We start from the raw sequence: 13,926 nt of genomic DNA on the forward strand, positions 1-13,926 counted from the left end.
CACCAAGCGAAACTGCCGTCCCAGCAGGTAATAGCGTAGGGACTCCAAGGCCCACTTGATAGCCAGGCACTCCTTCTCCACTACGCTATAATTCCGCTCGGGAGGGGTGAGCTTCCTACTCAAGAAGGTGACGGGGTGTTCCTCCCCCTGAACCACCTGAGACAGCACTGCCCCCAGGCCGACCTCCGAGGCGTCAGTCTGTACTATGAACTCCTTCCGGAAATCAGGGTTGACCAGAACGGGCTGTCCGCACAGGACCTCCTTCAGGGCCCGGAAGGAGTCCTCGGCCTGCGGAGTCCAGCGCACCATGACGGACTTCTTGCCTTTGAGAAGGTCCGTCAAGGGGGCTGATAGTCACGCAAAATCTTTTACAAACCTCCTGTAGTACCCCACGATACCCAGGAAGGCCCTAACCTGCTTCGTGGTCAGGGGTCTAGGCCACTTCTGGATCGCCTCAACCTTGTTAATTTGGGGCTTAATCACTCCTTGGCCTATCACGTAGCCCAAGTAGCGGGCTTCCGTGAGTCCCAATGCACATTTCTTGGGATTGGCTGTCAATCCGGCTGTTCGAAGCGCGTCCACCACCGCTTGTACCTGTTCCAAGTGGGTCTGCCAATCGGAGCTGTAAATAATGATGTCATCCAGGTACGCTGATGCATACGCCTGGTGGGGTTCCAGCACTAAGTCCATCAACCTCTGGAACGTGGCCGGAGCGCCATGTAACCCAAAAGGCAAGACAACATAGTGGAAGAGACCCTCCGGCGTAACAAAAGCGGTTTTCTCCTTGGCGGACTCCGTCAGTGGCACCTGCCAGTACCCCTTGGTCAGGTCGAGCGTGGTAAAATATCGCGCCTGTCCCAGCCTATCAATCAGCTCATCCACCCGGGGCATGGGGTAGAGATCGAACTTGGATATTTCATTCAATCTCCTAAAGTCATTGCAGAACCTTAAGGAGCCATCGGGTTTTGGTATTAGGACAATCGGACTAGCCCATTCACTCCGGGATTTTTCAATGACCCCCAGGCGTAACATTGTCTTTACTTCCTCCGATATGGCTTGTCGTCGAGCCTCCGGTACCCGGTATGACTTCAGGCGTACCTTCAGGTGGGGCTCGGTGACAATATCATGTCGTATCAGACTGGTCCTACCGGGCAGCTCAGAGAAGACATCGGGGTTCTGCTGAACCAACCGTCTGGCCTCTCGCCTCTGTTGCTTGGTGAGGGCTTCTCCAATCCTTACTTCCGGTTCGTCCTCTCCGGAGGTCGCTGGAGCCGGATGTGAACGACCCGAAGAGGAGGGAGATGGGGAGAAAACAGCCATCAGGCTTTCCCGTTCCTGCCAAGGTTTTAATAAGTTGACATGGTATATTTGTTCAGGTTTCCGCCTACCGGGCTGCAATACTTTATAGTTAACCACCCCGACTCTTTCCTTTATCTCGTAGGGGCCTTGCCACTGAGCCAGGAATTTACTCTCCGCCGTGGGGATCAATACCAACACCCGATCCCCGGGATTAAAGGTCCGCACGGTGGCTTGTCTATTGTAGCGGCCGCTTTGCGCGGCCTGAGCCTCCTGTAAATGCTCCTTCACAATTGGCATGACCGCGCTTATGCGGTTCTGCATACCCAAAATGTGTTCAATCACACTTTTATGGGGGGTGGGCTCCTGCTCCCAGGTTTCTTTTGCCAGGTCCAACAATCCCCGGGGATGTCGCCCGTATAACAATTCAAAAGGCGAAAACCCCGTGGATGCCTGTGGCACCTCTCGTATGGCAAACATCAAATAGGGAAGCATCATATCCCAGTCTTTCCCGTCTTTGGAAATCACCCTTTTGAGCATGGTTTTCAGGGTTTTATTGAATCGTTCCACTAAACCATCCGTCTGAGGATGATACACAGACGTACGCAACTGCTTGATCTGGAGTAGCCGGCATAGCTCTTTGGTCACTTTAGACATGAATGGGGTCCCCTGATCCGTAAGGATCTCCTTGGGCAACCCCACCCGGCAGAACACAGCAAACAACTCCCGAGCTATAAGCTTTGCTGCAGCATGTCGGAGAGGTATCGCCTCGGGATACCGGGTGGCATAGTCAACGATCACTAGGATATGCTGGTGCCCTCGAGCAGACTTTACGAGGGGCCCCACCAGATCCATCCCTATCCGTTCAAAAGGGACTTCTATAATGGGTAACGGTACCAACGGACTGCGAAAGTGGGTCAGGGGTGCGGTAAGCTGACACTCCGGGCAGGTTTCGCAGAACCGTTTTACCTCCCCAAAGACCCCGGGCCAATAGAACCTTTGTAATATTCGCTCCTGCGTTTTCTTGACCCCTAGGTGACCACTCATCAGGTGTTTATGAGCCAAGTCGAGGACCCGCCGGCGATACGGCTGGGGTACCACCAATTGCTCTACCCCTACGCCCCGAATTTCATCTACCCGGTAGAGTAAATCCTGCTTAAGAGCGAAATGGGGGTATCTTACCTGGGCACCAGGCAGCTGTGCCACCCCGTCAACTACTGTCACCTGACTCCGGGCATGTATTAATGTAGGGTCCTGGAGTTGGGCTGTCCCAAACGTATCCGGGGACGCCTCCAACTCCGGGATGGGCTCGACCGTCTCAGCCTCTCCTGCCAATACCTCTAGGGGCGACCTATCAGGTTCACATCCTGTCCCTATCATGGGGACCCCTACGGCAGGCGTCCCGGATTCAGGATTGTAGGGCTCAGGTCCCGGACTGACCAATATCTGAGGGGACTTAGGAGGTCCCTTCCATAAAGTCCAAAAATAGGGCAGATCCCTTCCTAGGATCACATCATAGGGAAGAGTATTAATAAGTCCCACCTCATGTTGCACCTGACCGCAAGGTGCTGTGATGGTGACTATCCCCGTGGGATAGTCTCAGCGGTCCCCATGTATGCAAACCACCCCCACGGTACGTCCTGTGGCCTTTACTTTAGCCCTTAGGGTTGATCGCACAAGGGTCACTAAGCTTCCGGAATCCAACAAGCCTGTAACCGGACATCCATTCACCTGTATTTGGCACAAGTGGGGCTCAGTCTCTGGGTAGACCAGGTCAGCGGTACACACCACCTGAGCATACATTGAACCCCGTCGGGTAACCCCACAATCCATGGGCTCCGTGGTGAGGGGACACTGGGCTTCCATATGTCCCACCCGCTGGCACCGCCAACATCTAATAGGGAAGGACACCCCCTTGACGAGTTGTCGTTTAGGGTACATAGTTTTCCGGACCTCAGGGACGGAGGGTGCGGCCTCAGACGGGACGGTAGCGGACTCCCGCACCGGTGTCAGCGGTGGGTCCTTGGCCCTAGGCTTGGAGGGGCCGGACCGACGGGCGGTACGCAAAGTCTCAGTGTCCCGTATCAAGTCCTGCGTAGCCACATGCCGCTCTACCAGGCATACTAATTGGTCCAGGGTACTTGGGTCGCCCTGTCCAACCCACCGTTGAATGGTGACGGGTAAAGTGCGTACAAAACGGTCAACAACTACCCTTTCTACCATTTGCGCCGGGCTCAGAGTGTCAGGCTGCAACCACTTTTTTACGAGATGCAACAAGTCATAGGCCTGGGAGCGTACAGGTTTGGCTTCCTCAAAGAACCACTGATTTACCCGCTGAGCCCGTACATAGGTATTCACCCCCAACCGAGCCAGTATTTCGGCTTTCAGGGTCACATAGTCAATGGCGTCCTCGGTACAGAGGTCCAGGTACGCTTTTTGGGGTTCCCCCGTCAGATAGGGTGACAATACCTCAGCCCACTGCGGGGTCGGCAGCTTTTCCCGCTCGGCCACCCGCTCAAACACCGCCAGGAACGCTTCCACATCATCACCCGAGGTCATCTTTTGCAACGCTTGTCTCACCGCTTTCCGGACGCTGCCGTCGTCACCCGGTCCCTGGGTTGTTGCTGCCGGTCCAGCACGGATCGACTTGGCCAGGAGAACCATCTGTTCTTGGTGCCTTTTTTCCTGCAATTGCAAGGCTTGCTGCTGACGTGCATTGGCCTGATCCATCTGTTCTTGGAATTTTTTTTTCTGCACTTGCAAGGATTGGAGCAGGTGTGCATTGGTCTGTTGCTGCTGTGCATTAGCCTGTTGCTGCTGTGCATTAGCCTGAGCCAAATGCTTTAGTATGTCCTCCATGGCGTCGCCGGGTTTGGGCTGTAGTATAGCCGCTCGAATCCAGGACATGCGCAGCTGGGTCACCAGGGATGGATGCTACACCTCACCGGCTGACATGCCCGCCGATTCTCCACCATATGTGAGGTAGCGTCGTCGGCTGCGCTGCAGAAGACACGGGATCCAGGCACCAAGGTTCACAGCACACGGTTTATTATCCAAAGAACAAGTCCACAATAGTACATATGTGCCTTTCCGGCAGAGAACTCAGGGAGATGTGATCACTCCCTCACACCCGGCCCACCTGTCCTCGTTCCTGTTTCCTTTTAACCCTTCCTGAAGCCTGTAGGGAAACAGCATTAACCCCGGAGTGGAGTTGCTTTCTATCATGGAGTGAGCACAACCGGGGTGAGACATACCGGCCGTCATAGATAACCCCGGTCACAGTCTCACAGTACAGACATGACGTATTACCGAATGCAAGGAGGCTGCGGGAACAAATGATGCTGCCACCAACCACCTCTAGTTTAATGACACTAAAATTCCCCAAGTGACATGTCTTGTAGTTTCCTAAATGTCTTTTGCCATTATTTTTTTCTCTAATAGAAAAAACAAAAAATATACGTGCTAAGAGGGCCTAATAATGGTTGATATTTAGCTTATGTTGCTTTATACAAGGAGTCTTAAGTATTTCCTCCACACATAGCTTATATACTTTGCGTACAGACAAAAATACACTTACCAAGTAAGTTATGCTTCTCAGATTAACAATTTCGTTCATTTGCAGATCGTGCAATCTCCCGGGAGTAGCAATAATAATATCCACTCCCTTTGTAACCACATTTATTTGGCTCTTACGATCTCCTCCACCATAAACACAAATGCTAAAATATAAAAAGATGCAACATTTGACAGTTTCAGTAAATGCAACAATAAAACTGGTAATATGGCACAAACTTCCTATGGTTGTCTGAAAATAAATAGGTAAAACGTTTCTCCTCAACTTTGAACTTCTGTTAACAGACTGCTGCCGGATCTGTTCTAATGGAAGACTACTGGACATGAGAAGTCAGCCCAAGAGAGCAAGGCCTCTAGTGCCACCTGTTGGAGAAGCAACCCTTAGGCTACAGTCACATGATGTGTATTGGGTGCATTTTTGAAGCTGTGGTTTCTCTCTTGTTGGCATGTCATGCCTTCCATAAAGCGGCTCAGTTTTGGACACTTCCTGGTATTTGGCTTTGACAAAACAGATTCAAATCATGTACAAATTACATGCATTTTCAGTGTGTCTACACAGCCAAAAAGCACTAACAAAGAAGGGAATTTTGTTACTTACCGTAAATTCCTTTTCTTCTAGCTCTTATTGGGAGACCCAGACGATTGGGGTATAGCTACTGCCCTCTGGAGGCCACACAAAGCACTACATTAAAAGTGCAAGGCCCCTCCCCCTCTGGCTATACCCCCCCCGTGGTATCACGGGTTCTCCAGTTTTAGTGCCAAAGCAAGAAGGAGGAAGCCAATAACTGGTTTAAACAAATTAACTCCGAATAACATCGGAGAACTGAAAAACCGTTCAACATGAACAACATGTGTACCCGCAAACAACAAGAAAACATCCCGAAGGACAACAGGGCGGGTGCTGGGTCTCCCAATAAGAGCTAGAAGAAAAGGAATTTACGGTAAGTAACAAAATTCCCTTCTTCTTCAGCGCTCTATTGGGAGACCCAGACGATTGGGACGTCCAAAAGCTGTCCCTGGGTGGGTAAAGAAATACCTCATGTTAGAGCTGCAAAACAGCCCTCCCCTACGGGGGTGTCACTGCCGCCTGCAGGACTCTTCTACCTAAGCTGGCATCCGCCGAAGCATAGGTATGCACCTGATAATGCTTGGTGAAAGTGTGCAGACTGGACCAGGTAGCTGCCTGGCACACCTGTTGAGCCGAAGCCTGGTGACGTAATGCCCAGGACGCACCCACGGCTCTGGTTGAGTGGGCTTTTAGCCCTGAAGGAACCGGAAGCCCCGCAGAACGGTAGGCCTCTAGAATTGGTTCTTTGATCCATCGAGCCAGGGTGGCTTTAGAAGCCTGCAACCCCTTGCGCGGACCAGCGACAAGGACAAAAAGTGCATCGGCACGGCGCATGGGCGCCGTGCGGGAAATGTAGATTCTGAGTGCTCTCACCAGATCTAGCAAACGTAAGTCCTTTTCATACCGGTGAACCGGATGAGGACAAAACGAAGGCAAGGATATATCCTGATTAAGATGAAAAGAGGATACGACTTTAGGGAGAAACTCCGGAATAGGGCGCAGCACTACCTTGTCCTGGTGGAACACCAGGAAGGGAGCCTTGGATGACAGAGCTGCCAGCTCAGACACTCGCCGAAGCGATGTGATCGCAACAAGAAACGCCACTTTCTGTGACAGCCGAGAAAAGGAAACTTCCTTCAGAGGCTCGAAGGGCGGCTTCTGGAGAGCAACTAGTACCCTGTTCAGATCCCATGGATCTAACGGCCGCTTGTACGGGGGCACAATATGACAGACCCCCTGCAGGAACGTGCGCACCTTAGAAAGACGTGCTAGACGCTTCTGAAAAAACACGGATAGTGCCGAAACTTGCCCTTTAAGGGAGCTGAGCGACAAGCCCTTTTCTAACCCCGATTGCAGGAAGGAAAGAAACTTGGGCAATGCAAATGGCCAGGGAGACACTCCCTGAGCAGAGCACCAGGATAAGAAAATCTTCCACGTTCTGTGGTAGATCTTAGCCGAATTCGACTTTCTAGCTTGTCTCATTGTGGCAACGACTCCTTGAGATAATCCTGCAGATGCTAGGATCCAGGACTCAATGGCCACACAGTCAGGTTCAGGGCCGCAGAATTCTGATGGAAAAACGGCCCTTGGGACAGTAAGTCTGGTCGGTCTGGCAGTGACCACGGTCGACCGATCGTGAGATGCCACAGATCCGGATACCACGACCTCCTCGGCCAGTCTGGAGCGACGAGTATGATGCGGCTGCACTCGGATCTGATCTTGCGTAGCACTCTGGGCAAGAGCGCCAGAGGCGGAAACACGTATGGGAGCTGAAACTGCGACCAATCTTGAACCAAGGCGTCTGCCGCCAGAGCTCTTTGATCGCGCGACCTCGCCATGAATGCCGGGACCTTGTTGTTGTGCCGGGATGCCATTAGGTCGACGTCCGGCACTCCCCAGCGGCGACAGATTTCCTGAAACACGTCCGGGTGAAGGGACCATTCCCCTGCGTCCATGCCCTGGCGACTGAGGAAGTCTGCTTCCCAGTTTTCTACGCCTGGGATGTGAACCGCGGATATGGTGGATGCTCTGTCCTCCACCCACATTAGAATGCGCCGGACTTCTTGGAAGGCTTGCCGACTGCGCGTCCCTCCTTGGTGGTTGATGTATGCCACCGCTGTGGAGTTGTCCGATTGGATTCGGATCTGCTTCCCTTCCAGCCACTGTTGGAAGGCCAGTAGAGCAAGATACACTGCTCTGATCTCCAGAACATTGATCTGAAGGGTGGACTCCTGCGGTGTCCACGTCCCCTGAGCCCTGTGGTGGAGAAATACTGCTCCCCACCCTGACAGACTCGCATCTGTCGTGACTACTGCCCAGGATGGGGGCAGGAAGGATCTTCCCTGAGACAATGAGGTGGGAAGGAGCCACCATTGTAGGGAGTCCTTGGCCGTCTGGGAAAGCGAGACTTTCCTGTCCAGGGACGTTGACTTCCCGTCCCATTGGCGGAGAATGTCCCATTGAAGTGGGCGCAGATGAAACTGCGCAAAGGGAACTGCTTCCATGGCTGCCACCATCTTCCCTAGGAAATGCATGAGGCGCCGCAAGGGATGCAACTGGCCCTGCAGAAGAGATTGCACCCCTGTCTGTAGTGACCGCTGCTTGTTCAGCGGAAGCTTCACTATCGCTGCTAGAGTATGAAACTCCATGCCAAGATACGTTAGTGATTGAGTCGGTGATAGGATCGACTTTGGAAAGTTGATGATCCATCCGAAAGACTGTAGGGTCTCCAGCGTAGCATTCAGGCTGTGCTGACATGCCTCTTGAGAGGGAGCTTTGACCAATAAATCGTCTAGGTAAGGGATCACCGAGTGTCCCTGAGAGTGCAAGACTGCTACCACCGCCGCCATGACCTTGAAGACCCGTGGGGCTGTTGCCAGACCAAATGGCAGAGCTACGAACTGAAAATGGTCGTCTCCTATCACAAAACGTAGAAAACGTTGATGTTCTGTAGCAATTGGCACGTGGAGATAAGCATCTTTGATGTCTATTGAGGCAAGGAAGTCTCCTCTGGACATTGAGGCAATGACAGAACGCAGGGTTTCCATCCGGAACTTCCTGGCGTGCACATGTTTGTTGAGCCGTTTTAGGTCCAGAACAGGACGGAACGAGCCGTCCTTTTTTGGAACCACAAAGAGATTGGAGTAAAACCCTTGCCCTTGTTCCTGAGGAGGGACTGGGATCACCACTCCTTCCGCTCTTAGGAAGCCCACCGCCTGCAGCAGAGCATCTGCTCGGTCTGGATGTGGGGAGGTTCTGAAGAACCGAGCTGGAGGACGAGAATTGAACTCGATTCTGTACCCGCGAGACAAAATGTCCGTCACCCACCGGTCTTTGACCTGTGACATCCAAATGCCGGAAAAGCGGGAGAGCCTGCCCCCGACCGGCGATGCGGAGGGAGGGGGCTGGAAGTCATGAGGTAGCCGCTTTGGAAGCGGTACCTCCATTTGCTTTCTTGGGGCGCGTGAGAGCCCGCCACGAATCTGAGTTTCTTTGCGTCCTCTGAGTCCCTTTGTACGAGGTAAATGGTGTCTTGCCCGAACCTCGAAAGGACTGAAACCTCTGCTGCCACTTTTTCTGCTGAGGTTTGGTTGTTCTGGGTTGTGGTAAAGAGGAGTCTTTACCCTTAGACTGCTTAATGATATCAGCCAATGGCTCGCCAAACAGTCTCTCTCTAGATAAAGGCAAACTGGTTAAACATTTTTTGGAACCAGCATCTGCTTTCCAGTCCTTTAACCACAAGGCTCTGCGCAAAACTACCGAATTGGCGGACGCCATTGAGGTGCGACTGGTAGATTCTAGGACCGCATTGATAGCGTAAGACGCAAACGCCGACATCTGCGTGGTAAGGTGCGCCACTTGCGGCACTGCTGGATGTATGATAGCATCCACTTTTGCTAAGCCAGCTGAAATAGCCTGGAGTGCCCATACGGCTGCGAATGCCGGAGCAAACGACGCGCCGATAGCTTCATAGACAGATTTTAACCAAAGGTCCATCTGTCTGTCATTGGCATCTTTAAGTGAAGCGCCATCCTCCACTGCAACTATGGACCTAGCTGCGAGTTTGGAAATCGGGGGGTCTACCTTTGGACACTGTGTCCAGCGCTTGACCACCTCAGGGGGGAAAGGGAAACGCGTATCTTTAGATCGTTTAGAGAAACGCCTTTCTGGGTGAGCGTCGTGCTTCTGGATTGATTCTCTGAAGTCAGCGTGATCCAACAAAGCACTCAATTTACGCTTGGGATAAAGGAAACGAAACTTCTCCTGCTCCGCAGCCGCCTCTTCTGCTGAAGGGGCTGGGGGAGAAATATCCAACAGCCTATTGATGGCTGAGATAAGGTCGTTTACCATGGTATCCCCATCAGGGGTATCCAGGTTGAGAGGGGTTCCAGGAATGGATTCCTGATCACTCTCATCAGACACATCACAGGGAGACTGATTGCGCTGAGACCCTGAGCAGTGTGATGACGTCGAGGGTCTTTCCCAGCGAGCTCGCTTAGGGTGGCTGGGGCTATCATCTGACTCATAATCCTCGGCCTGTGAAGCCGGGGACTCCCCTGTGGGCTGGATTAATTCCAAGTGAGGGGGACCTGAGGACAGAGGCCTCGCCGTGCCCAAAGACTGAGCCCCATGCATAGATTGCAAGGTTTCAAGTATTTTTGCCATAGAGACAGACATATTATCAGCAAAAACTGCAAAGTCTGTCCCTGTCACCGGGGCAGGACTTACAGGCGTCTCAGCCTGGGTCACTCTCCCTCCTGACTCCGGCTGGCGAACCAGCACCGGGTCGGAGCATTGCACACAATGGGGGTCATCGGAGCCTGCTGGTAGATTAGCCCCACATGCAGCACACGCAGTATACACAGCCCTAGCCTTGGCAGCCTTGCGTTTTGAGGATGGCATGTTGCTGCTTCCACAGAGTGATCTGGGAGATGCAGCCAGAAGCGACCTTACAGTGCAAGAAATACAATATCTCTATATCCTACACAGTACACCAATACACCGTGAGGCACTAGAGGGACCAGCACAGAAAAATCGCTTACCGCCCGCTTAAAAAGCGGGTGTGTGGTCGCCAGATAGCCCCTAGTCCAGGTCTCCCAGAGCCTTGCGTCCTTCCTCCAGCCAGACTGCATGTAATGGCTGCCGGCGTCCTGAGAGAGAAGGGGGGCGGGCCCTGGGCGTTCCTGGCCAAGAGCGGGAAGCCTGCTTCCCTCTGTGCCTAGTGTGAGGGCTGGAGCATGTAAATCAGGCTCCAGCCCTCGTCGCTGCTAGCGAACAGCGTCTCTCCCCTACCCTGAATGACAGGGTGGGGGCGGGAACGAATCGGAGCTGCCGGCGTCCTAGGCCCAAAAAGCCGGGGACTCAATTTATAACCGCCGCCGCCGTAAAAGCGCGGACGGCGGATCCCCGGCGCACCACAAGTCACAGCAGCGCCGCCCGGTCCAGAGGGGGTCGGCGCTGCGTTCCCATACACAAACAATCCCCCAGTAATCTGTAGGGACACTAGCTCCAACGTTGCGGTCCCCGGCGCACTACAACACCCAGCCAGCCCGGAGTGTGTCTGTGCCTGCCGGGGACACAGAGTACCTGTATGATGCAGGGCCTGTCCCTGATCGTACTCCTGCTCCGTCTCCATCAGGTTCTAATGGGTCTGTGGATGGAGCCCGGCGTCAGAGCTGAGAGGCCGGCAGGATCCCACTTCCACAGAGCCCTACCAGGGGATGTGGAAGGAAAACAGCATGTCAGGCTCCAGCCCTGTACCAGCAATAGGTACCTCAACCTTACAACACCATCCAGGGGTGAGAAGGGAGCATGCTGGGGACACTATATGTGTCCTCTTTTCTTCCATCCGAAATAGTCAGCAGCTACTGCTGACTAAAATCTGTGGAGCTATGCATGGAATGTCTGACCTCCTTCGCACACAAAGCTAAAACTGGAGAACCCGTGATACCACGGGGGGGGTATAGCCAGAGGGGGAGGGGCCTTGCACTTTTAATGTAGTGCTTTGTGTGGCCTCCAGAGGGCAGTAGCTATACCCCAATCGTCTGGGTCTCCCAATAGAGCGCTGAAGAAAAAACAAAAAACAAAAATGCATATGCAATCCATGGCGTAAAACTTAGAACTTTTTAGCTAAATATTTATATAGATCTTTAAAACCAGTTTTCCTCATGAACTGAGCAGGAAAAAAGCCCCCCAAAAATCCACAACGCAGAAGTAGCTCTCCAGAGTTGGTGAATTAGGCCACATGCACATTGAGTATCTATAAGCCAAAGCCAGGAGTGGGTAAACAATGCAGAAGAGGTGCCCGAGTGTCCATTATACTTTCCCTGACTGTTCCACTCCTGGTTGTGACTTAAATACTGAGGGGTAAAAAAAACTCACCAAATACGCAAAATGCACATGTGGCATAATAGATAAGAGTGCTGACTTCTTTGTCAGCTGGATTTCACATAAATTACATTTAATATTTGAGGCTTATAACCAGGAATTACATAATGGGGCTATAAAGACCTGATTCATACAGGCAGGCAGTAAGGTTTTTTTCTTCCCATCTTCAGGACAAAATGCCATACATTTCTTTCCCCAAAGCAGTGGTCACTTGCTTTCAGTCCCCCCTGGGGAGGTGGCAATCCAAGCAACGCTCTCTCCAATTCTATAGGTGATCCATTATGGACATTATACAATACAAATTTTGACATATAGCATATGGAATGGTTCAATTCAAGCAAATGGTAAAAGTAAGCCTTTTTGTGAAGGCTAACAACAAAGCAGGAAACGTTTTTAGCTTTATCCATAACATACTAGCAGCATTTTCCCAATACAATACCTTTTGAAGTCTTTATATTTGTACTTTGAACACTCGGCCTGCACTTGCAGAGCTAACTCGCGGGTTGGAGCTAGAACTAACATTCCTGGTCCATCACGTTCATGGCTAGGACTAAATTATAGAACAGACGGTTAGGAAGTAATGTAGGTTACAAAATATACTGCAGAAATGTAAAACCACCAAGAAATGTCTGTGAAAGGCGTGGACGACTCTGCCATCAATCTTCACAACACAGTCTTTTCATCCGCATTTCCAGCACCTCTTAAGGCTATTCAATTTCTAATTCCTATGAACAACTCTTAAAGGGAACCTGTCAGGTGCAATATACACTCAGAACCACGAGCAGTTCTGGAAGTATATTTCTAATCCCTGCCTAGCAGGCCAAGCCTATAGTAGCATACATAAAGGGATCTTTAGAAAAAGAATTTCTAAAGATCCCATATGATATGATAATGAGGCCAAGGGCGTTTGTTCCCTTGGCTAGTCGGCCCTTTTAGCATGTAAGGACACCCCTGTGGGTGTAATAACATGCTCATGAATGTGCAAAGTCAAAGACATGGCTGCTCTCACTTCTGCCATTGTGTCCGACTCCTGGATTTCGGCTCAGTGCAAATGATCCTGGACTTTCGATCATGCGCACTATGAAGGCAGGCGTACACGTCATGGCTTCAAACTCGTGTAGTGCGCATGACCGAAAGTCAGCTATCATTCGCACTGAGCTGGAATCCAGCATCGGATGCTATGGCAGCAGAGAAGTGAGCGCAACCATGCTTCTGACGCTGCGCATTCATTAGGGGCAGACTAGCCAAGGGAACTAATGCCCTTGCAACTAGTTGCTGGCCTCAATAGCATATCATATGGGATCTTTAGAAATACTTTTTCTAAAGATCCCTTTATCTATGCTACTATAGGCTGGGACAGTTAGGTAGGGATTATCAATATGCACTCAGAACTGCCGTGGTTCTGAGTGCATATTGCACCTGACAGGTTCCCTTTAAAAGGGCGTGACTAGTTTAGAAAACCCAAAAGAATTCCTGTATTTTGTACCTAAGAGCGATTACATTACAAAATGCTTTTTTTTTTTTTTTTTTAGGGCTCGCTCACATGGCTGTAGATTCTCTCGTGAGAGAATGGGGCAGATTATGGTAAACAAGAATTTTCTTTTTAAAAGGTGTGTGCATCTAATAGACCAGAGGCAACTTCCTGTAATGGGGAGAACACAGACAGGGCCTTCCTGATCACATACAGAACTGCCCTCTCCTGCACCACACTGATCTATGAGATTGGTGTAGAGCAGGACAGTAAGCTACTGGATCTGCAGGAGCTAAGGACTGCCACCTGATTAACTCAAGGACCTTTCGGGTCATGTGATCAGTCACGAGCTTGGAAGGAACAGCAAGATGTGGTATTGTACACTGTGTGTATGTAAATATGCATGTAGCCTAGCTCTTGTGATAATACTGCTGAGAAACACTAAGACTAGATTTATTACATCACTATTTAACCCTAGTGAATTAGAAAGAATGCTAATGCCCCCTCCAATTTACACCACAAGGGAGGTTTTAAATTAATAGGAAAAAATTTTTTCCTATTTTCTGCTGTCTAAATCTGTGGCATGTCTTATGTGTCTGAAAAAAAGAGGTAAGTCACAATAATTAAATTT

The 13,926-nt window shown here is 51.2% G+C and overlaps 1 protein-coding gene across 2 annotated transcripts in view; it reads right to left on the reverse strand.

Annotated features, from left to right (window-relative positions):
* Positions 1–13,926, reverse strand: part of DDX43 (DEAD-box helicase 43) — a 156,528-nt gene that overhangs the window by 94,814 nt on the left and 47,788 nt on the right. For both annotated transcript variants that reach the window (XR_012751422.1, XM_075338438.1), the window contains exons 8-9: positions 12,264–12,374; positions 4,874–5,015 (exon numbers count right to left, since the gene is read on the reverse strand). Coding sequence is in view for 1 of the 2 variants with exons in the window: in XM_075338438.1 (XP_075194553.1) it covers positions 4,874–5,015; positions 12,264–12,374 (253 nt within the window). In the remaining variant the exon portion in view is untranslated. The remainder of the gene's footprint in view (positions 1–4,873; positions 5,016–12,263; positions 12,375–13,926) is intronic.

The sequence above is a fragment of the Anomaloglossus baeobatrachus genome, chromosome 3 (assembly GCF_048569485.1).
Source record: "Anomaloglossus baeobatrachus isolate aAnoBae1 chromosome 3, aAnoBae1.hap1, whole genome shotgun sequence".
Classification (NCBI taxonomy): domain Eukaryota; kingdom Metazoa; phylum Chordata; class Amphibia; order Anura; family Aromobatidae; genus Anomaloglossus; species Anomaloglossus baeobatrachus.